The following is a 23,322-nucleotide window of genomic DNA, read 5'->3' as shown; positions in this document are numbered from 1 at the left end:
TTGTCAGTATGGTCTTTATACTTTCAGTATCATGTTTCACTTGCCAAGGCATACCTTGGGTGCTTTTATTTACCTCTTGCACCATCTTTTCTATATCTGGGTGTTCAAGCATCTTCTGGAAAAGACTTACATCTATTCCTATGTGTAATTTAGGTACATTGTGATACAACAAATAATCATTTTCAATTAATTGCTCAGTAGTTATTGGAATTGTAGAGTTAAAATCACAGCCTATTATTTTAGTAAAATTACAACCACAAAATTAATTCCATTTGTAATTTCTTGAAAGATCTTTTCCCATAGAACCGGAATGCCCAATACAGGGTTGAGACCATGGCTACTCTAATGATCCAGCCCAGGTTATAGTCACCACACTCAATAAGATCCCAGTAGCCAGAGTCAGGTGAACTTGGGAGTGGTTGGTCCTACGGGTTCTGAGGTCCATGGTTTCTCAGGGGCTCTCTTGACTTGAGAGTAGTGAATCCAGGTGGGTCATTCTTTTATCCAGACTGCTGTGAACGTGGTCAGCAACACCTGGAAAGGGCCATCCCACTTTTCTGGCAGAGGGTCTCCTGGAAAATTCTTAACATATACCCAACCACCAGGACTAAATGGATGTAATTTACCATTAGGTTGCTTGGGCTGGTGTTCCAACACCACAGTAGCATTTTTCTGCAGTTGTTTTCCTATGGCCATAACATAATCATACACATGTTGATTGTCTATCTGATCCAAAGCTTCACTGTTAATATTGTTCATTCCATAAGGTCTGCCATACAGAATTTCAAATGGACTTAGCTTTTCTTTAGACCGTGGTTCGACCCTGATTCGAATTAAAGCAATAGGTAAAGCTTGGTGCCAATACAAATTTGTTTCTTGACAGATTTGAGCTACTTGCTGTTTAATGAAATGGTTCATCTTCTCTACTTGCCCACTTGATTCATTTGTTCTACATGGGAAAGCTTCAGGCCATCCAGAAAATGTGTCAGTCAAAACCAAGAGATAACAGAACTTCCCCCTTTTCCTGGGAGCTCAGAGAAATCAATTTGCCAAATTTCACCTGGGAAATGCCCTTTGCTTATTGCAAATACTTGGTGTATTTTTGTTCCAGTATTTGGATTATGCTTCAGACAAAGTTCACGCTGGGATGTGACTTGCTTTATTGTGGTAAATACATTTGGTCCTGCCACTCTGGTTCTTAAATGCTGCTAGAGTGAGGCCAAGCCCCAGTAAGTTTTATCATGTTCTACTTTTAAAAATTGCCACACTAATTTTTCTAATAATATTAACTGACCTGTTTTTAGTTAACCCCACCCATTGTCTAACAGCTTACTTCCATTTTCATGTATCCACTTATAATCTGTTTCTTGATATTCTACCTGTTGATCTGTGTCTAGTCCTTCTGGCACTAAAGCTGCTACTGGTAGTTCTTTACTTCTTGCAGCAGCTAATTCAGTTTTTCTGTTTCCTATTTTCGGGACAGTGTTACCTTTCAGGTGTCCTCGGCAGTGCATAATTGCCACCTGAGAGGGGACTTGTACAGCTTCTAGTAATCGTAAAAGTTCTTCAGCATATTTCACAACTTTTCCTTGAAGAGTTAAAAGGACTCTTTCTTTCAAAATTGCTCCGTGAGCATGAACTATGCCAAAGGCATATTTAGAGTCAGTCCAGGTGTTAATTTTGGTTTCCTTCTGCCAATTCCAAAGCTTGAATGAGAGCCATCAGTTCTGCTTTCTGGGCTAAGGTTCCTGCGGGCAAAGGATTTGATTTGATTACCTGAGTAGTGCTAGTCAGGGCACACCCAGCCATCCTCACACCTTGTCTTATGAAACTGCTGCCATCGGTAAAACGGTCTTCTGCATCCAGGGGTGGCTCTTCTTTTAAGGTCGGGGTGAGGGGAATACACTGCTTCAGTGGTTTCCAGGCAGTCATGCATGACAGGTTCAGCCAAGATTCTTCCTTCTAGGAATGAACATCCCCGACACGGAGGTGCTGAGGCGGGCGTCGGGGGGACTGGCCCTGCAGGGCATCTACAGAACCAGCAGGGCTGAAGATGTGCTGGCAAAGAGAGAGCAGCTCCTCAGGGTTCCTGAGGGATTCCAGCTCACCGGTCCAGAGGAACGATCGCTGTTTGAGAGCACGGAGTTCTCCTCCAGTGCAGCAGAATCCACTTTCACCAGGTCCATGGAGCAGCTGGGCTTCAGCATCAGCGTTTCTGCCAAAGCTGAGTTCTGGGGAGTTACACTGGAAGCTGGTGCAGATCACAGCAGCTCCTCACAGGCACAGGGCACCCACCAGTCCCACTCTGAGCAGAGCTACTTTTGCACCACCAAGTACCAGTACACCCCTCTGGCCTCCTGCTACTTCCAAAGGAACCAGCTTCTCCTCTCGGATGGGGCCCTGCGGGAGCTGCAACACATGGAGCAGCTTTTAAACCTCACTGGGGAAGAAGACCAGCCCAACCTGCTGGAGAGATTCTTCAGCAGGTTTGGGTCTCACGTCAGTCAGGGTCCCCTCCACTTTGGGGGGATATTCTGGTGTAAGGCGTCTACAGGAGGATTCAGAGCCGAGCAGAGGGAGGAGATGAAGCGACAAACATCTGAAGCCCTGAACACCTTTGTCGGGGCCAGTTTCGGTGGCTTCAGGGCCAGTGCAGGAGGGGTCACAGATGTTTCCCGGTCCAGCTCACAGGCTTCTGTCCAGGGCAGAGCTGGAGAGAGCTCCCACACAGAGATTCAGTGTCAGGTGTTCACCACAGGGGGCCCATCAGAGACCAATTCTCTCTCTCAGTGGGAAAAGGGACTCAGGTCCAATAACTCAACGTGGTGCGTTATCGACCGCGGCTCCAAGCTGATCCCGGTGTGGGAGGTCATCCTGTGCAATCACAGCAGGGATTTTCAGTCCGTCCGTGGAATGAGCCGCGCCCTCAGGGCTGCGTACAAAGCGCTGACGAATCAGAGCGTCGGCACTGCTTTTGGAGAGGAACTGGCCAGTGCAGTGGAAGAGGCCAGAGAGTTCATGGAGATTGTGAAGACCTGGGAGGGGACAGTGGATGAAAGGAAACTGCTCATGCTGATGGGTCTGAAACAGGATCTGAGTGCAAAAACCAGGGACCCCAGAGTCTGGATCAACGTGTGCCTGTCGGACAAAGCCCTGCAGGACTTCCTGGTGAACACCGTGAGGAGTTGCCAGGAGTCACCTCCAGAAAACTCCACCTCGATCAAGGCAATCTTGAGGAGCCTCCTGGATCCTCATATCTATTCTGTCAGGGACTTCCCCGAGTCTTCCTTCATTATGCAATGGATCTTCCAGACTGACCACAGGCTTCCCAAAACTCCCAATGTCTCTGAACTTGGAGAGCTCCTGCAGACACTGCAGCAAATGAAGCACATGCATGCTCTCACCTATGAACCAGGAACCTCTGCTTCTGCCGTCCAGGAAGCAAAGAGAGAAGCCACCCTGACCACAGGCCTCGCAATTCATTCCTTACTGCGGTCTCTCCAGGAAAGGGCTCAGAAGGACATGGAACTCTTGGTGCTCTTAATTGCGACCAGCACAGGGTACCAGGTGGAAAGCAGCACTTTCCAGCACCTCCTTGGCCATGCAGAAATTCAGTACCTGGCCCAGGCAATGGCAGCGGCACACGAGCAGTACGTGACTCTGAAGGAGCAAGATGCTGCCAGAGCTGAGGCCTCCCTTCTGCTGATGGGTCTGACCGTGACACCCCAAAGCAAAGAGCTGTCCCCAGAGCAGAAGAGGGAGCGGTTGCTTTTCATGGAAGGTCACATGGAAGGCTTGTGGTCCACAGGGACAAAGAATCTCCTCCAGAAGCACAAGGAGTGCCCAGACTGGGAGATGCTGGAACGTGACTTGAATTCCTTCATTGGTGGGAGCTTGGAGGAAACAGGGGATGATGTGAGGATGCAGAACATACTCAGAGACATGGAAGACACTTTCCAAACAACTGAGCCTTCCAGTCCCTCCAAATCCGAGTCAGGTGGCAGTGAATCCAAAGCCAATGAAGCCACTGCAAACCAAGAGTTCCTCCAGTTGCTCAAGCGCCTTGGACTCGAAAGTCACTATCCAAGAAAAATGGGCACGGGACATTTCCGCATCATCTGCAAGACATCTCTGCACGACAGCCAGCCCAGCAAGGACCAGGAACTGCCATTTCACTTCCTGCAGAAGCTCTTAACTGTGGACTATCGGGTGAGGTACCTGACTTGTGGGGATGGGAGCAACCCAGGACTTGCCCCTGTGCCAGAAACCACAGAGCAAGAGCACGAACCCTCAGACTCCTTTGAGAACTTTCTAAATGATCCAGAGGACGCAGCCCCTGAAGCTGCAACCAGGGACAGCCACGTGCACCCCATGGACCTCCAGATGGCAATTTTCCACTGTGCTGATGACTTCATGAGACAGTCCATTGCAACCAAGCTGGCCTTCTGCCAACTGGCGCTGCCCCTGCTGGTGCCCAAGCCGGGCACTGCCCAGATCGAGTTCCCGCTCTGGGCCCTCAGCCAAATCAAAAGGAGCTGGAAAGAGGCGGAGAAGTCAGGACAGCAGCCCAGGATGAGCAGTCACAATAACAAACTCATCCATCAGGCAGAGACACCCATCGTGTCCTTCATCCGCATTGGCACCTCTGCCTCCTCTTCCAAGTCTCAGCTCCTCAATGCTCTGCTGAGCAAAAAAAGACACGACACTTTTTTCCACCGCCATTGCCGAGGCAGCACCAGAGAGCGTTTGCTGATGGCAGGTGTTGTGGAGATCGCCTGGTACTGTCCCCGGGGAAGCCCCGATGACACCTTTGAGTGCTGTGTGGCTTTCTGTAACCTGCATGGAGACGCCAGGGACCACGGAGCGCAGCTGCAATTCTTACAGGAGATCTCTGCTCTCAACGTGGCTCTTGTCTCCGATTCGGAGCACATGGACGACAGAGGGAAAAAGCTTCTGCGAGACCTGTGGCAGTCACAAAGGCCTCTGGTTTGTCTTCTCACTGACAAAGAGAAGGTTGCAGCTGGACAATCCAGCAAAAACATAAAAATAGGGATCAAGAACAGTAGCGAAGCACAGATGTTGAACAAGCTTACCAAAACAATCAGGAATCTGCTGGAAGGGTCGAACCCACGTTTCAGCCTGGACGCCTGTCTGGACAAAGCTCACCAGCACGGATTCTTAGTGGATGAAGATCGACCCGAGTGTGTGACAGCCAAAGCAAAGGCAAAGGAGCTGGTGACCCTTCTGAAGAAGGAGAAGCTGTCTGAGATCAAATCCCAGCTCCTGCCTCTTCAAGGAAAACTGTGGCACCAGTGGTGCCAAAAGGACAAAGAACTCACTCGCTTGCAGGAGAAGGGGGGCAGGAGCATCGAGCACCATCGGAGCCAAATTGAATCTGAGAAGGCAGCAATTAGAAGAAAGCAACTAGAGCGAGCCTTCCCCCTCAACCAGCTGATGAAACCATTCCTTGTCTTTCTCCAGTCACAGCCAGCAGATACCAAGAAATACTTCCTGCAGTGGATGAAGGTCTTTATGGATGACCTGTCCTCCGGTCGCCTTGAGGAACTGAGGAGAGACTATCACAAGTTATGGTCTGAAATCCTGGAAAAAAAGAAAAGCAAGGGAAAAATTAATCCGAACCCTGAGTTGCTGAGTAGGTTGGAGGCCCTCTCTGATGAAATCAACGATTCATCCGTTGGCCTGGAGCATCTGTTGAGAGAGGTAGGGCAGATCTATGAAGCTCTGCACTTAAGGAACTCAAAGAATGAAAACATTGTCAAACTGCCCAGAATGGCAGCAGAACTGATGGTTTTGGGGTATCCCGTGGAGCTGATGGATGGGGATGCTTCTTACCTGCCCCTGCACTGGGTGGGAGCAATCTTTGACAGCCTAATTGAGAGGCTGGGGGACAAACGAGTGTTTGTTCTCTCCGTGCTCGGCATCCAGAGCACAGGGAAGTCAACCCTGCTGAATGCCATGTTTGGGCTGCAGTTCAACGTCAGCGCGGGGAGATGCACCCGGGGAGCGTTTATGCAGCTCCTGCCACTGGACGAGCAGCTGCAAGAGGACGTGGGCTTTGATTACATGCTGGTTGTTGACACAGAGGGCCTTCGTGCCATAGAGATGGCCAATAAACAGTCCCTGAATCATGACAACGAGCTGGCCACCTTTGTCATCGGCATCGGCAACATGACCCTGATCAACATCTTTGGGGAAAATCCCTCAGAAATGCAGGATGTCCTTCAGATCACTGTGCAGGCTTTTCTGAGGATGAAGAAAGTACATCTTTCCCCCAGCTGCCTCTTTGTCCACCAAAACGTGGGAGAAGTTACTGCCAAGGAGCAGAACATGGAAGGACAAAGACGTCTGCAGGAAAAGCTGGATGAAATGACCGTGGCAGCTGCCCAGCAGGAATGCTGTGACGTCTCCTCGTTCAGCGACGTCATCCGCTTTGACGTGAACACCCACATTCACTACTTTGCTCACCTGTGGGAAGGAAACCCCCCAATGGCACCACCCGACCCCACCTACAGCCACAACGTCCAGCAACTGAAGAGCAAAGTTCTCCAGGCTGCCAAGGAGTCCCAAGGCAGCATTTTGACACTCTCCAGCCTGAAAGTCCGTATTGGTGACCTCTGGAATGCTTTGCTGAACGAGAACTTTGTTTTCAGCTTCAAGAATTCACTGGAGATTGCTGTGTACAGGAAACTGGAAACTGCCTTTAGTCAGTGGATCTGGAGGCTGAGGATTCACATCTTAGACGTACAAATGAGACTCGACAACAGAATTCGGAACGGGGACTTGCAGCAAGTCACCAGAGAACACCTGGAAGGGCTCGTGCAAGAGACAAGTGATGCCATCGTGACAGACATGGAAAAGTATTTCAGGGAAGAGAAACACTGTGAGATGCTGGTCCAGTGGAAAGGCAGCACAGAGCGGAAGCTGAAAGAACTAAAAGGGAATCTTCTTCTTGAAACTCAGAAAAAATGTGAGAATCTCATTGAACTGCAGAAGACCCAGAGTAAAGTGGATGCAAGGAAGTCGGAATATGAAGACGAGCTCTTGAGAAAGAGCAGGGAGTTGGCTCTGACTCTGAAAGGCAAGAGCCTCAGTGAGAGAGAACTGAGAGAAGAGTTTACTTCTCTCTGGGCCAAGTTGACTGCTAAAGTCACCAATGATGCTTCCCCACTGGAACAGGTGGATATCGATGTGGAAATAGAAAATGTCCTTCTGGAGCATTTTAAGGAGCCTGGTTTCCATGCACAGATCAGGTCATTTCCCAAACACAGAGGATTTTCCTTGGACTTGAAGAAACATGTCACAAAGAAAAAGGGTTGGAAAACATACCTCCCGTGGAATGTTTCCAATGCTGATGTGAACTTGCAGGACATCACAGACAACATCATAAAGCGTGTGTGGGCAAACATTGATAAGAAGGAACAGGAGAAACGGGATTACAGTCGAACCTTTATTCATGAAATACTCCATGAAGTACAGGAAGGTGTGAACTCCATCCCCAGCGATGCAGCATTTAGGGTTAACAAAGATTACAGCATAGATTTATCTCTGTACCTGTGCAGAACGGCAGCAGAAAGGTTTAAAGCCATGCACGAAGCGTTCCAGAAGGCAAATGACCCACTTGTCTACCTGAACAGCAAGAGAGAAGATTTCTTCACATGTTTCCAGATTTCCTGCCAAGGAGCCACTTCTGTCACAGCTTTTGCTGTTTTCCTTTGTGACAAGCTTGCCCCAGCTCTTCGCCGGGCCGTCTATGAGAGGACGGCTAAAGCCATCGCTGGGGACATGCAGGGGAAAGTCCCAGATTTCCAGGGCAACAGAGCCAGTCTGGATGTTTGTATCCTGAGATTCCTGGCACAAAAAGAAAACTTCCAGTATTTCAAGCAGTACCTTGAACATCCAAAAGAGTTTTTTCAGTGGTACATTGAGAGACGTGTTGAGAGTTACTGTTTAGGTGAGAGCCGGAGGCTGGAGAACTTTTTAGATTCCTCCCTTGATCTTCTCTATGGAAACATCCTGTCAGCTGTTTTTTCATCAACCCAAAGGGTCAAAGACAGAAAAGACCAAAAGGACAAAATCTCTCTCTGGCTGGATGAATTTTGCAGGGAACTGACAGAGCTGATCAACTTGCCCAGAAGTGACCTGAAGGGCCTCGAGCATCAGGAGATCACAGACATCGAGTTCCTGAGCAAAGCCATGGCAGGAGAGCTGCCTGCCATGAAGGACAAACTCAGGGAAGAATTTACTGTTGCTGATCTGAGTTGTTTTGAAAGGAAGCCTCACACCATCCTGGCAGAGCAGTTTTCAGGGTGCTGGGCGCAGTGTCCCTTTTGTGGGGCTGTCTGCACAAACACCATGCAGGGACACGATGGAGACCATCAGCTTCTCTTCCATCGACCAAAAGCTTTGAGGGGATGGAAGTGGCACAAAACAGATCACCTGGCCATTGATATTTGTTCCAGCAGTATTGCAAGTGACCTTGTATTCTACCCAACCCGAGAGGATAACCCCGTCTATCCCTACAAGAGATACCGGGATGCAGGACCTCCTTTCTCCAATTGGAAAATTCTTCCTGATCCATCCACGCAAGCCTACTGGAAATGGTTTGTGTCTCATTTCAGGACAGATATAGAAACCTGGCATGGTAAGAAATTTCAAGGCAGAGGAGAAATCCCTGAGGCCTGGCAGAGAATTACCAAGGAGGAAGCACTTGCTGAGCTGGACAAGCCTTAGGCCACATCGATGGAAGGAAGATGAAAGAAGATGAAGGAAGAACCACCACGGCTTTGCAGTTTAGCAGAACAGAGTACAAGGCTGTCCACAAAATGCTGTTTCAGTGCTTATGCTCTCAAGCCCCATGAAGACAAAGGGATCCAACTGCTCACAAACTGGGTGAAATAAGGCGCGTTACTCCGGCCGTCGCTCAGAAACTCCCTCGCTTCCTGATCAGCCAGAATCCTCTTCCCTTCCTGCTGTAAACATTTCCCTCTGCTTTGTCCTTGAGCAAAAGTATAAAAACCCTCCGTGGGCTGCTCAGTCCCATGGCCAAGATGGAGCCCAAGTGCCAGGGGAAGGGCAAAGGCAGCACGAGAAAGCCCCAGTTGGATGAGCTGCTCTGAGGAAATAAGGGGCAGTGAGCAAAGCCCAGCTTTCCTGCAGCACTCAAATCCCAGCACAAAGGGGGAACACTGTGGTACTGGGAAGATCATGGGACCCTCCAGTACCTGTCAGCCGAGGGACAATCCAGGTGTTCTGCTGCAGAGCCAACAACCACATCGAACCCCCTCCTCAGGTGCCAAATCACAACCACTCCTCCCTTTAGGTACAGCAAGAGAACTTTACACCAACCAGAAACAAAAGGTGATTACGACTGAAGCCACTCCAGCTCCACCTAAACAAAAAGAATTCGTATGAAAGTAAGTTGGGGAGAGGGGGAAAATTGAGGAAGACTCCCCTGAACCTGCTGGGAACAGCTGAAGGGTTGAACCTGCCTCCCCCCCACCCCAGGGACGCCTGTGGGGTGAGAAATACACTCTGGGCAGGTTCAACGCTGCTTTAAGGAGCAGAGCTTTGGTCGGGCTCCCCCCAGAGGATTTTGGCAGATTGCTTCGTGTTCCACCTTGGCCTTGCTTCCCAGAGCCCAGATTGCTTTCAAACACAGCTTTGCAGCCAGACGCTGCCGCCAACGCCCACGAACCTTATTAACCTGTCCCAGGCGGTGCTAATAAAGAGTGTGATTCCAGGAACTGGGAGAGGAGTCCTTTCAGTCGCCAGCAGCAGGTCCCACCTTGGCAGGGGCAGGGCCGGCTGAGGCAGTGCTTTAACTCCCTGCTCCGGAGGGCCCTGCGTGTGCCCAGGGCAGCCGTCCCTGCTCAGGGGCCTGGGCCTGCTGCACTTCCCTCCAGCTCTCAGCCCCACCGGCAGCTGCTCCTGCCCTTGGCCTGGCTGTTGAGCAAAAGCCTTTGCCCTGTCCCCTGTGCAGGATCCCGTGGCCCAGCAGCTTCCTCCCAGCCCCCGGGGCAGCGCCGGTGCTGTCCAGGCAGCCTGGGGGCACCGGAGCCGCGCTCTGGAGAAGCTGGGACCAGCTGGGGCTGCCCCAGGGACGGCCTTGGGGGTTGGAACTGAGGTGGCAGTGCCCCTGCCGGGCTCCCAGGGAGCCAGGAGGGAAAGCAAAGAGCTGCTGGGGGGGGTGGGACTGGAAAGCCCAGCAGGGACTGCCCGGGGGGTCTGTCTGATGCACAGGCTGGGAAAGAGGGGGCTGGGCAAGGCTGGGAGGAGGCCGGGATGGGGCTGGAAGGGGAGAGGGGCAGATCTGAGTGGACCAACTTGGATTTCTTTCCCTTCTCCCCTTTACTTTCTTTTCCTTCCCTGCTCCTTCTGCCTCCCTCTGCTCTGGAGCCAGGCTGGGAGAGCTGGGGGTGCTCAGCTGGGGAAGAGAAGGATCCAGGCAGACCTGAGAGCCCCTTCCAGAGCCTTAAGGGTCTCCAGGAGAGCTGGAGAGGGACTGGGGACAAGGCCTGGAGGGACAGGACACAGGGAATGGCTTCCCACTGCCAGAGGGCAGGGAGAGATGGGAGATTGGGAAGGAATTCTTCCCTGGAAGGGTGGGGAGGGGCTGGGTTGAGATTCCCAAAGAAGCTGTGGCTGCCCCTTGGTCCCTGGGAGTGTTCAAGGGCAGGTTGGACAAGGCTTGGAGCAACCTGGGATACTGCAAATTAAGGGGAGTGGAACTAAAGGGTTTTTAAGGTCCCTTCCTATCCAAACCATCCCATAATTCTAGGATTCACCTTCACGATGCTGTGTGAATTTCCACTATGGTTTTCTGTGGGAAAGTTAAGTAGAGGAATGTATCCCACAGAGGAATATTTTTACATGTCCTATACATGACAGAAAATGCAGAAGTCACTGCTCCAGGCCACAGGTTTGTCAGAAATGAAAAATTCAGTACCAGTTCTGTGAGTGCAAGAAACAGGCACCTGATAACAGCATTTATGCTCGATCCCACAGTCAGTCCAACAGATCAGGGTACCTGAATCACACTGAGGAGCCTCTCTGGGCAACTCCCACTTTCCTGGGCTCGGCTCCTTCTCCAAACATTTAACCGACGACCTAAAAAGACAGGGGAAAAGGAACTTTGTCTGTTTGGTTTTTCCTCTGAGAAAGCAGCGTTTTTCCACAGAAAACTTACATCTCCCGTATCTCGCAGACACAACGCGGCGCTGCTTTTGCCCTGGTGGTGTCTCCCACTCATCCCAAGCGCTGGAGCCGCACCCTCCGTGTCCCAGCAGCCGCTGTTCTGGAGCAGAGCGCAGCCCGGCCCGGCCCAGCCCCGCTGCCCGCACAGCCCGGGGCCGCTGCGCGCCGGGGCTCCCCCACGGGCCCCGCGGCCCGGCCCGGTCTCGCTGGATGCTTCCCCCGGGCCCAGCCCGGCGCCCCCGAGCTCCCACCTGTCCCGGGCCGCGGTCAGGGGGTCCCGGGGGGGTCCAGGGGGGGGTTCTGGGGGATGCGGGTGCCTCCAGGGCCGGCGGGGCTGCTTCGGTCCCGGCCGCGCTCCAACGGTCCCACTGAGGGGATCGGGGCCGCCTGAGAGTCACAGCGTGCCCCGAGAACCGTCCCCTCACAGCCGAGAGACACAGCCCGCCCTCACAACCGACCCCTCTCCCCTCACACACACAGCCCGCCCTCACAACCGTCCCCTCTCCCCTCACACACAGCCCGCCCTCACAACCGTCCCCTCTCCCCTCACACACACAGCCCGCCCTCACAACCGTCCCCTCTCCCCTCACACACACAGCCCGCTCTCACAACCGTCCCCTCACAGCTCCATCCACAGCCAGCCCTCAGTCCAGCCCCTCAGCTCCAGCCCCTCAGCACTCTACCAGTCCCCTCTCAAGCTCAGCCCTGGGGCAGTTCAGCACTCTCGGGCTCTAGTGCTGGGATTAGACCTTCAACAGCTTTACTGAAGCTGCAGTCCCGTGTGCTCCTTCTGGATCGGGGCAATGCCAGACACAAACACCCCCTGGGAGTGCAATGGATGGAGAGCAGCCCTGGGGAGAAGGACCTGGGGGTGCTGCAGGGGGAGAGGCTGGACGTGCTCCGGCCGTGTGCTCTGGCCCCAGAACCCCCCGTGCCCTGGGCTGATCCCACAGGGATGGTGGGCAGCAGGGCAGGGGGGATCTGCCCCTCTGCCCCCTCAGCTGAGACCCCCCTGCAGAGCTGCCTCCAGCCCTGGGCAACAGCAGCACAAGGACGTGGAGCTGCTGCAGAGAGTCCAGAGGAGGCCCCAGAGATGCTGCCAGGGCTGGAGCCCCTCTGCTCTGGAGCCAGGCTGGGAGAGCTGGGGGGGCTCAGCTGGGGAAGGGAAGGATCCAGGGAGACCTTGGAGCCCCTTCCAGAGCCTAAAGGGGCTCCAGGAGAGCTGGAGAGGGACTGGGGACAAGGCCTGGAGGGACAGGACACAGGGAATGGCTGCCCAGTGCCAGAGGGCAGGGAGAGATGGGAGACTGGGAGGAAATCTTCCTCAGATTGATGGGGGTTTAGGGGTGTCCAGGGGGATTATGGGGGATGAAGTGCGATGGGGGTTTGTGGGGGTTTGGGTGAGCCCGGGGGGGGGGCTTCAAAGAGCAGTGGGGTTTATGAGGGGTCTGGGGGTGTTGGGGGTCTGGGAAGGTCACAGAGTGATGGGGGTTTATGGGGGGTCTGGAGGGTGTTGGGGGATCAAAGAGCCACAGGGATTTTGGGGGGTTTAGGGAGGTGTGTTTGGGGAGTCAAAGAGTGATGGGGGTTTTTATGGGGGTCCAGGAGGGTTTATGGGCGTCCGGGGGGTGTTGGGGGGTCAAAGAGTGATGGGGCCCCCCCAAGGCCTTGGGGACCCCATGGAGACCCCCGCAAAGGTTTGGAAACCCCCTCAGTGCCTTGGAGACCCCACACAGCCCTGCCTGTCCACGAGTCCTAAGGACCCCAGAGACCCCAAACTCGCCCGGGTGTCCCCCCAGCACCCCCTCAAGGCTTGGCAACCCAAAAATCACTCACACACCCCCCAGACCCACCGGCTGTCCCCCCGATCCCCCCCAGGCTTTGGGACCCCCGAAAATCACTCCTACCTCTCCCAAACCCCCCCGGGTGTCCCCCAGATCCTCTCTAAGGTGTTGGGACCCCCCAAAATCACTCTCACCCCTTCCAATCCCCCCGGGTGTTCCCCAAATCCCCCCCAAGGCTTTGGGACCCCCCAAAATCACTTTCACACCTCTCAAACCCCCCGGGTGTCCCCCAGATCACCTCCAAGGCTTTGGGACCCTCCAAAATCACTCACACCCCGGCCAGACTCCCCGAGTGTCCCCCAAATCCCCCCCAAGGTGTTGGGACCCCCCAAAATCACTCTGACACCCCCAAAAACCCCTTGGGTGTCCCCCAGATCCCTCCCAAGGCTTTGGGACCCTCCAAAATCACTCTCTGCCCTTTCAACCCCCCCGGGTGTCCCTCCAAATCTCCCCCAAGGCTTTGGGACCCCCCCAAAATCACTATCACCCCTTCCAACCCCCCCCATGTCCCCCAAATGCCCCTCAAGGCCTCCTGCACCCCTCCCATATCCCCTCCAAGGCTCGGGGATCCCCCCAAATCCCTCAACCACCCCCAAACCCTCCCCAACCCTCGGGGGACTCCCGAGGAACCGCCCCAAGCTCCGCCCACCGCCTGCTGACCACGCCTTCTCCATTTGACCACGCCTTCTTCATTTGACCACGCCCCTTGTTTGTCCCGCCCGGGGATTGCTCATTCCCTCAGGCCACACCCCCCACCGTTTTGCCCCGCCTCCTGCTGCCTGACCACGCCCCCGTCACTAAGCGAGCCCTCTGACCACGCCCCTCGTACGGATCGCGCCTGCGTCGCCCGTTGGCTCCGCCCACAAAGGGGGCGTGTTCGGCGCGCACGCGCGCGGATTTGAAAGGCGCGCGCGATTTGGAAGGGTCGCGATTGATCCGGGATCGGGATCGCGAAAACGGGACCCAAAACCCCCCGGATAACCCCGGACTGAGACCCCCGGGCACAGGTGGGACACGGAGGGGGCTCCACACCCCCTGAATACCCCAATCTGGGAGCCCCAAACCTGGGAACCCCCAGCTCCGGGAACGGCCGGGAAGGGGAACAGGGGCTGAGACCCCCCCCGGATACCCAAAACGGAGACCCCCGGGCACAGGTGGGACACGAAGGGGGCTCCGCGCCCCCTGAATCCTCCAATCTGGGAGCCCCCAGCTCCGGGAACGGCCGGGAAGGGGAACAGGGGCTGAGACACCCCACCCCCCCCCGGATACCCCCGTACTGAGACCCCCGGGCACAGGTGGGACACGGAGGGGCTCTGCAGCCCCTGGATCCCCCAATCTGGGACCCCCCCCAACCTGGGAACCATCAGCTCCGGGAACGGCCGGGAAGGGGAACAGGGGCTGAGACACCCCCCCGGAAACCCTCGGACTGAGACCCCCGGGCACAGGGGGGACAGGGGGGCTCTGCCTGCTCCCAGCCTCGGGATTCCCTCCCGCTCCCCAAATCCCCCAGCCCGGGACCTCCCCAGCCCCCTCGATCCTCCAGTCTGGGACTCCCCCAGCCAGGGGCCGCCCCCCATCCCCTGCTCTGGGATTACACTCCAAACTGGGATCCCCCCATCTTCCAGTTCTGGACTTCGAGACCCCTCCAAACCTCGGACCCCCTCTGTCATCCCCCCGAACTTGGAACCCACCCTCCCATCTCCCAAATTGGGACCCCCACCCCAACCTGGGACACTCCCCCACCCTCCAACTCTGGACTTCTCCAATCTGGGACCACCCCCCCAATCCCTCAAATTGGGGCACCCCCTGATGTCCTTTCTGTCCCTTGACATCCCCCTTGTCCTGTAGGATCGGGATCCCAGCCATGGACACCTTCCAGTCTCCAGCCAGCTCATCCCGCAGGGAGAGACTAGGTGAGATCCCAAAATATTCCCAGAGGGACCCCAAAGGCCACTTGGGAAGACAAAGGCCGTGATTCCAAACACGGCACATCATGGAATGCTTTGGGTAGCAGGGACACCTCCCACCATCCCAGGTGGCTCCAACCCGGCCTTGGACACTCCCAGGGATCCAGGGGCAGCCACAGCTTCTCTGGGAATTCCAGCCCAGCCCCTCCCCACCCTCCTAGGGAAGAATTCCTTCCCAGTCTCCCATCTCTCCCTGCCCTCTGGCAGTGGGATCCATTCCCTGTGTCCTGTCCCTCCAGCCCTGGTCCCCAGTCCCTCTCCAGCTCTCCTGGAACCCCTTCAGGCTCTGGAAGGGGCTCCAAGCTCTCCCAGGATCCTTCTCTCCTCCAGGTGTCCTCATGGATCCAGTGTGGGAAGGGAATTTAAGTCCCATCCTGTCCCTCCCCTGCCATGGGCAGGGACACCTCCCACTATCCCAGGTGGCTCCAAGGCCAATCCAACCTTGGACAATTCCAGGGATGGGGAACCCACAGTTTCCCTGTGCTCTGGGATGTCCCTGTGGCCATTTGGGATCAGTTTTCCCACCCGTGTCCCATCCCAGCTCCTTGTGCATCCCGGGATTCCTCACTGTGGGATAAGGACCAGAAGCTCTGGATCTGTTTTGCTTTTGGGATCAAACCAACTTAGGGTGGATCAGGGGATGGAATCTGGGGGAATACTGGGGAAAGGGGGGATTGGAAGGAGCTTCCATGGAAATCCCAACTCGTTCTGGAAGTTGTTTGTGATCGGAGCATCCCAGTGGGAATCACGGAATGCTTTGGGCTGGAAAAGAGCTTTAAGGCCATTGAGTCCAACCATTCCCGAGCCACATTCCCGCTGCCAAGGCCACCACTGAGCCACATCCCCAGGTCCCACATCCCCAGGGATTTTAAATCCCTCTGGGAATGGCGACTCCACCACTGGACAGTCCTTTCCATGCAGGAATTATTCCCAATATCCCCTGGCACAGCTCGAGGCTGTTCCCTGTTGTCCTGCCCCTCATCCCCCGGGAGCAGAGCCCACCTGGGCTCGTGTCCAGCTGGAGGAGCTCCAGAACTTCCCTGGGATCCCTGGGATTCCCTTTTCCTTGCAGATGCAGGGCCCGTATCCGTCACCATCCCGACCTCTCCCTTCATGCAGAAGTTGGGATACGGCACCGGAGTCAACGTGTACCTGATGAAAAGGTGTGTGGGGGGAGCTCAGGGGGGACAGGGAACAGGGATTGGGCAGCTTTTATTCCCCAAAAATCCCCTGGAGATGGAAAACGGGCTCTGAGAGGGAAAGCGGTGCCGTCACCGCCCTCCGGGTGCCGCCGGATTCCCTTCCCATGGATCCGGAGCCCGGGGAGGGATGTGGGGTTTGTGCCGGGCTTGTCCAGGCTGGGGACGAGCCCTTTGTTTTGGGATAACCTTTCCCAGGGATTCAGGGCTTTGGAGTGCATTCCTGGCTCCTCAGGGCAAGCTGCTTCCCCCCCGGAACTCCAGATGGGAACCGATACAAATTCCCTCTCCCTGAGAAATCCAGGGAGGAGCAGAGCATTCCCGTGCACACCTGCGGCAGATTCCTGTTCTTTTGGCACTTCTGCTCCATAATTCCATGGAATAAAGGCAGCTGTTCCCCAGCACAGCCCCTCGGGGCCCCCATCCCGGCGTTATCCCGAGGGAGCGGCTCTGACACGCCGGGATTTTCCAGGTCTCCCAGGGGTTTGTCCCGCTCCCCCTGGGCCATAAAGAAGATCAATTCCAAGTGCAACCGGAGCCAGCAGAGCCTCTACGGGGAGAGGCTGAGGGAAGAGGCCAAAATCCTGCGGGACCTCCAGCATCCCAACATCGTGGGTGAGTTCCCAGGGCGGGGAAATCGGGAATTCTGGAGCGCTCCCCACCCTCCCAGCCAGGAATCCCTTTCCAGTCTCCCGTCTCTCCCTGCCCTCTGCCAGTGGGATCCATTCCCTGGGGCCTGTCATTCCAGGCCCTGATCCCCAGTCCCTCTCCAGCTCTCCTGGAGCCCCTTCAGCCTCTGGAATGTGCTCCAAGCTCTCCCGGGATCCTTCCCAAATCCAGCCTGGCCATTCCCAGCTCTCCCAGCCTGGAGCCAGAGCCTGCCATTGGATCCAGCCCCAGCCCAGCTCCTCCCTGGGAAGGAGTTCCGGGAACAAGGGGGTTCCCTGGGAATCTCGGGGCTCAGGGCAGGGTCTCCCTTCCCCTTTCCTGCCTTTTCCATCCCCACATTCCATAAAGATCCCTCTGAATGGATGCTGAGTGTCCTTTATCCTGGAATCCTGGAATGGTTTGAGTGGGAAGGGCTCTTAAATCCCATCCCATTCCATGTCCAGGGACACCTCCTGCTATCCCAGGTGGCTCCAGCCCGGCCTTGGACACTCCCAGGGATCCAGGGGCAGCCACAGCTTCTCTGGGAATTCCAGCCCAGCCCCTCCCCACCCTCCCAGCCAGGAATCCCTTCCCAATCTCCCCCCCAAATCTCCCCTTTCCCACTGGGATCCATTCCCTGTGTCCTGTCCCTCTATCCCTTGTCCCCAGGCCGTGGGCACAGCCAGGGATCCCTGTGACATCCACGGCCACAGGACTTGGCTTATCCTGGGATTCCCAAACCCTTGGACACCACTGAGCCCTGTCCCCAGGGGCCACATCCACAGGGATTTAAATCCCCCCAGGAATGGTGACTCCAGCAGGGCCGAGAAACCCTTTCCATGGAGGAATTATTCCCAATATCCCCCCTGAGCCCCCCTGGATGTGCCCCAGCAGTGCCCAGGGCACTCCCCGTTCCCAAGGGGCCACTCCAGGAGCCCGGAGGTCCCTCCCTGTCCGGAATTCCAGGTGACAGTGGAGGTTTTGTCCCACCCTTGGCTCTCCTGGTGGGAACGTTGGGAGATGTTTCTTCACCCCCGTGTTTAATTCCTGCCCTTGTCTTGGTCCAACATCTCCAACAACGCCTTGGGCTCCTCATGATCCTCCTGTTTGGGTGTTCCAGGGTTGGAATGGGGTGGGAATTGCTGCCTCCATGGAATGTTGGGTCCCCGAGAAGGCTGAATTCGGGGGCAGGGACAGCCCTGACTTTTCCAAGGGCAAACATTCCCTCCACTTTGAGGGCTCCTGGGCAGGGCTGGGAACAGGAAAACCTGGAGGGAAGATGGGACTGGGGAACGGAAGGATCCAGGGAGAGCTTAGGAATTTTTGGGAATTTTTTTGGATTTTTTCCTGAATTTTTTTGAATTTTTTTTGATTTTTTTTTTTTTTATTGTGACCTTTCAGGACCTTTTCGGGGAGGGGGAAGAAAAGGGGGGTTGGGAATTTTTGGGGAATTTTTTGGAATTTTCTGGGATTTTTTCCTGAATTTTTTTGAATTTTTTTTGTTTAGTTTTGTTTTTTTTTTTAATTGTGACCTTTCAGGACCTTTTTCGGGGAGGGGGAATAAAAGGGGGGTTGGGAATTTTTTGGGGGAATTTCGGGGAATTTTTTTCGGATTTTTTTTTTTTTATTATTATTTTTGGGGGATTTTTTTCTGAATTTTTTGGATTTTTTTTATTTTTATTTTTTGAGGGTTTTTTTTTGTGAATTTTCACAAAAATTTGGGTGAATTTGAGTGGATTCTGGGTAAACTTGGGTGGATTTTGGGTGCATTTGTGTGAATTTGAGTGGATTCTGGGTAAATTTGGGTGGATTTTGAGTGAATTTGTGTGAATTTGAGTGGATTCTGGGTAAATTTGGGACGGGGGACAAGGGCTGGAGGGACAGGACCCAGGGAATGGATCCCAGTGGGAAAGGGGGGATTTGGGGGGGAGATTGGGAAGGGATTCCTGGCTGGGAGGGTGGGGAGGGGCTGGGCTGGAATTCCCAGAGAAGCTGTGGCTGCCCCTGGATCCCTGGGAGTGTCCCAGGCCGGGTTGGATTCCCTGGGATAGCGGGAGGGGTCAAGGTCAGAACAGGATGATCCTTAATGTCCCTTCCCCCCCAACCCACTCCCTGACCTGTTCCTGTCCCCTCTCCCTGTCCCAGGGTACCGGGCTCTCACGGAGGCTCCGGACGGCAGCCTGTGCCTGGCCATGGAATTCGGGGGGGAAAAGTCCCTGAACGACCTGATCGAGGAGAGGAGGGAGCAGGGCCTGGGCCCCTTCCCGGCCAGAACCATCTTCCAGGTGGCCCTGAGCATGGCCAGGGGGCTGAAGGTACGGGGGGGTTCCCGGAGCTCCAGGGATTGGGAATAGCCGTGGAATGAAGGGATTCATCCAGTCCCACCCACCCTGCCACGGGCAGGGACACCTGCCAACATCCCAGGGAATCCAACCCGGCCTGGGACACTGCCAGGGATCCAGGGGCAGCCACAGCTTCTCTGGGAATTCCAGCCCAGCCCCTCCCCACCCTCCCAGCCAGGAATCCCTTCCCAATCTCCCCCCCAAATCCCCCCTTTCCCACTGGGATCCATTCCCTGGGGCCTGGCATTCCAGGCCCTGAGCCCCAGTCCCTCTCCAGCTCTCCTGGAGCCCCTTCAGGCTCTGGAATGTGCTCCAAGCTCTCCCGGGATCCTTCCCAAATCCAGCCTGGCCATTCCCAGCTCTCCCAGCCTGGAGCCAGAGCCTGCCATTGGATCCAGCCCCAGCCCAACTCCTCCCTGGGAAGGGAATTCACCCTTCTCCAGGTGAACATTCCCAGCTCTCCCAGCCTCTCTCTCCCAGCTCTTCCCACTCTTACCTCTCCAAGCCCCTTTGGATTCACCCCCTGGGTCCCTGCAGTGGGAAGATCCCACTCCAGGTGGTTTTATTCCCTCTCCCACCCCGTGTGGCCAGGGGTGGTTTTGGTGGGATGAGCTGGAACGTCGATGTTCTCCAAGGAGGAGACCTCGGTGTCCCTGGGAACGCTTCCCAGAGCATCCAAACCCCCCCAGCCCTGGAATTGCCCCAGGGCCAGCTCGGAGCAGCCCATGGATGGCACCGGACGCTCCTCCACGTCCCTCCCCACCGGGAGCAGACTCCGGAGCCGCTCCCTGAGCTGTTTTTAGGGCCGAGGGCGGGAGATATCCCGACGTTCCCGGCCTTTGGCGCTGCCTCATCCCGATCCAAGGGGTTTTTCCCGCCTTCCCCAGTACCTGCACAATGAGAAGAAGCTGCTGCACGGGGACATCAAGTCCCCCAACGTGGTGGTCCGGGGGGACTTCGAGGCCGTCAAGATCTGCGACGTGGGGGTGTCCCTGCCCCTGGATGAGAACATGACCGGTGAGCGCTCCCGGGAACGCCGGATCCCGGGAATTCCGGGCCTGCTGGAGCTGCTCTCACCGTGGGGATGTGGGAACAAAGCTCCCTGGGAGGGTTAGAGGGTGGGAATTCCCTGGGAATTCCTGGGAGGGTTAGAGGGTTAGAATTCCCTGGGAATTCCCGGGAGGGTTAGAGGGTTAGAATTCCCTGGGAATTCCTGGGAGGGTTAGAATTCCCTGGGAATTCCTGAGAGAGTTAGAGGGTTAGAATTCCCTGGGAATTCCTGGGAGGGTTAGAATTCCCTGGGAATTCCCGGGAAGGTTAGAGGGGGATCCAAGGGCAGGAGGCAGTGGGATGGGAAGAATGTGGGCAAGGGAGAAGCTTTTAATGGGAATCTTGGAATCTGGGGAGGGTTAGAGGGTTGGAATTCCCTGGGAATTCCTGGGAGGGTTAGAGGGTTAGAATTCCCTGGGAATTCTGGGGAGGGTTAGAGGGTTAGAATTCCCTGGGAATTCCCGGGAGAGTTAGAGGGTTAGAATTCCCTGGGAATTCTGGGGAGGGTTAGAGGGTTAGAATTCCCTGGGAATTCCTGGGAGGGTTAGAATTCCCTGGGAATTCCCGGGAAGGTTAGAGGGGGATCCAAGGGCAGGAGGCAGTGGGATGGGAAGAATGTGGGCAAGGGAGAAGCTTTTAATGGGAATCTTGGAATCTGGGGAGGGTTAGAGGGTTGGAATTCCCTGGGAATTCCTGGGAGGGTTAGAGGGTTAGAATTCCCTGGGAATTCTGGGGAGGGTTAGAGGGTTAGAATTCCCTGGGAATTCCTGGGAGGGTTAGAGGGGGATCCAAGGGCAGGAGGCAGCGGGATGGGAGAAATGTGGGCAAGGGAGAAGCTCTTAATGGGAATCTTGGGAATCTGGGAATTCCGGGCCTGCTGGAGCTGCTCTCAGCAGAGGGTTGTGGAAACAAAGCTTCCTGAGAGGGTTAAAATTCCCGGGAGGGTTAGAATTCCCTGGGAATTCTGGGGAGGGTTAGAGGGGGATCCAAGGGCTGCGGGCAGCGGGATGGGAAGAATACGGGCAAGGGAGAAGCTTTTACCGGGAATCTTGGGAAATCTGGGATACCCGGCACTGCCACGGTGCTGGATTCCCACCCGGGGGGGAAATGTGGGAATGAAACAGGTCCGGGCTCCCAGAGGGAGCTGCCCTGGGAATTCCAAAGGCTTTAATCCATGCGATGGGAATTCACGGGGCTCTGGAATGCGGGGACGGGGATTCCCCCCCCCCCCGGGGGGAGCCGGGCGGGCCCCTTTTCCATGGAAAAGCGATTCCAGAGGGTGCCTTTTCCCCCCCGCAGTGAGCGACCCCCGGCTGAGCTACGTGGGCACGGAGCCCTGGAAGCCCCGGGAGGCGCTGGAGGAGGGCGGGACCATCACGGACAGATCCGACATCTTCGCCTTCGGGCTCACCCTGTGGGAGATGCTGACCCTGAGCGTCCCACACCTGCAGCTGGAAACGGGGGACGAAGGTTGGGAAGCTCCAGATTCCCAGCGGGAATTGTCCCACCAGTGTCCCGGCTGAGCCTGCCCCGGCACAGCCCTTTCCATGTGGGAATGGTTCCAGGCTGAGCCTGCCCTGGGACAGCCCTTTCCATGTGGGAATTGTCCCCAGTGTCCCGGCTGAGCCTGCCCTGGGACAGCCCTTTCCATGTGGGAATTGTCCCCAATATCCCACCTGAGCCTGGAGGGATATTGAAGGTTGTTCCCTCTCCTCCTGTCCCTCGTTCCCTGGGAACTGGGGACCTCCTGGAACGAATTTCCAGGGAATTGTAGGAGCTGGGACAGTGCCAGGATGGCACAGGATCCTTAGGGATGGTTCAGGTTGGAAAATCCCTTGGATATCACGGAGTCCAACCATTCCCAGCACTGCCCAGGCCACCCCTGACCCGTGTCCCCAAGGGCCACATCCACAGGGATCTGAGATCCCTCCGGGAATGGCGACTCCAGCCCTGCCCTGGGAAGTTCATTCCAGGGCCTGACAGCCCTTTCCATGTGGGAATTGTTCCCAACATCCCACCTGCCCCTCCCCTGGCCCAGCTGGAGGCCGTTCCCTCTCCTGTCCCTTGTTCCCTGGGAATTGGGGACCCCCCCTCGGCTCCCCCCTCCTGTCAGGCAGTTGTGGGGCGGGAAAAGGTCCCTCCTGATCCCTCTTTTCTCCGGGATGAGCCCCTTCCCAGCTCCCTCAGATATTCCTGCTGCTCCAGCCCTTTCCCAGCTCCATTCCCTTCCCTGGACATGGAGATGCTGCCAGGGCTGGAGCCCCTCTGCTCTGGAGCCAGGCTGGGAGAGCTGGGAATGCTCAGCCTGGAGGAGCATCCAGGGAAACCTTGGAGCCCCTTCCAGAGCCTGAAGGGGCTCCAGGAGAGCTGGAGAGGGACTGGGGCTCAGGGCCTGGAATGCCAGGCCCCAGGGAATGGATCCCAGTGGGAAAGGGGAGATTTGGGGGGGAGATTGGGAAGGGATTCCTGGCTGGGAGGGTGGGGAGGGGCTGGGCTGGAATTCCCAGAGAAGCTGGGGCTGCCCCTGGAGCCCTGGGAGTGTCCAAGGCCGGGTTGGATCCCCTGGGATAGCGGGAGGTGTCCCTGCACATGGAATGGGATGAGCTTTAAGATCCCTTCCCGCCCAGTCCCTGGATCCCCAATCCCACGGGATTGACCCCCACGTATCCCTGTTTTCCTGCTCCCCCCAGAGGATTCCCTGGACGAGGATCTGTTTGACGAGGACGCCTTTTACGCGGCGCTGGGGACGCGCCCGGCCCTGAACCTGGAGGAGCTGCAGGACCCCTCCTACCAGCCCATCATCGACCTGTTCTCCGTCTGCACCTCCCAGGATCCCGGGAAAAGGCCCTCGGCCGCCCGGATCCTCGAGGTGCTCGAGGGGATCCAGCCCCAGCCCTGAGCCCGGCCCCAGGGATCCCGGGATTGCCGCTGGGAAAACCTCCTGACGTCCTCCCCTCCCTTAGGAACGAGCTCCCTGTCCTGGGTTGGGGGGTTCCAGACCCTTCTCCTGCCCTTGTTTTTTTTGGGGATGGGTTTTCCCTGGTTTTGGGTTAAATAA

General features: G+C 56.0%; 2 protein-coding genes and 1 long non-coding RNA gene across 5 annotated transcripts; 2 read left to right on the top strand and 1 right to left on the bottom strand.

Moving 5' to 3' along the window:
* The first annotated feature begins 1,738 nt into the window (after positions 1–1,738).
* On the top strand, positions 1,739–9,764 carry LOC135412396 (interferon-induced very large GTPase 1-like). Its single transcript, XM_064651150.1, has one exon. It carries the CDS (start codon positions 1,969–1,971, stop codon positions 8,749–8,751), a length of 6,783 nt encoding a protein of 2,260 aa, XP_064507220.1. The 5' UTR covers positions 1,739–1,968; the 3' UTR covers positions 8,752–9,764.
* A 1,102-nt stretch (positions 9,765–10,866) lies between these two features.
* LOC135412441 (uncharacterized) lies at positions 10,867–12,977 on the bottom strand. The gene is made up of 2 exons (XR_010429646.1): positions 11,466–12,977; positions 10,867–11,127 (listed from the first exon to the last, which is right to left on the bottom strand). It is a non-coding gene; the product is annotated as an uncharacterized LOC135412441 (long non-coding RNA).
* A 950-nt stretch (positions 12,978–13,927) lies between these two features.
* On the top strand, positions 13,928–23,248 carry PBK (PDZ binding kinase). 3 transcript variants are annotated; one of them, XM_064651230.1, is made up of 8 exons: positions 13,928–14,065; positions 14,907–14,971; positions 16,098–16,188; positions 16,697–16,839; positions 19,018–19,187; positions 20,102–20,231; positions 21,564–21,734; positions 22,955–23,248. In XM_064651230.1, the coding sequence occupies exons 2-8, from the start codon at positions 14,923–14,925 to the stop codon at positions 23,161–23,163; spliced, it is 963 nt and encodes a 320-aa protein (XP_064507300.1). In that variant the 5' UTR covers positions 13,928–14,065; positions 14,907–14,922; the 3' UTR covers positions 23,164–23,248. The 3 variants fall into 3 exon arrangements, with proteins under 3 accessions (XP_064507300.1, XP_064507301.1, XP_064507302.1); XM_064651231.1 differs by lacking the exon at positions 13,928–14,065 and adding an exon at positions 14,300–14,353; XM_064651232.1 differs by lacking the exon at positions 13,928–14,065 and adding an exon at positions 14,487–14,504 and having other exon boundaries at positions 14,908–14,971.
* The last annotated feature ends 74 nt before the right edge of the window (positions 23,249–23,322 follow it).

Source organism: Pseudopipra pipra, chromosome 3 (genome assembly GCF_036250125.1).
Source record: "Pseudopipra pipra isolate bDixPip1 chromosome 3, bDixPip1.hap1, whole genome shotgun sequence".
Classification (NCBI taxonomy): domain Eukaryota; kingdom Metazoa; phylum Chordata; class Aves; order Passeriformes; family Pipridae; genus Pseudopipra; species Pseudopipra pipra.
The sequence above is the reverse complement of the archived record's forward strand: the minus strand, read 5'-3'. Positions and strand labels throughout refer to the sequence as shown.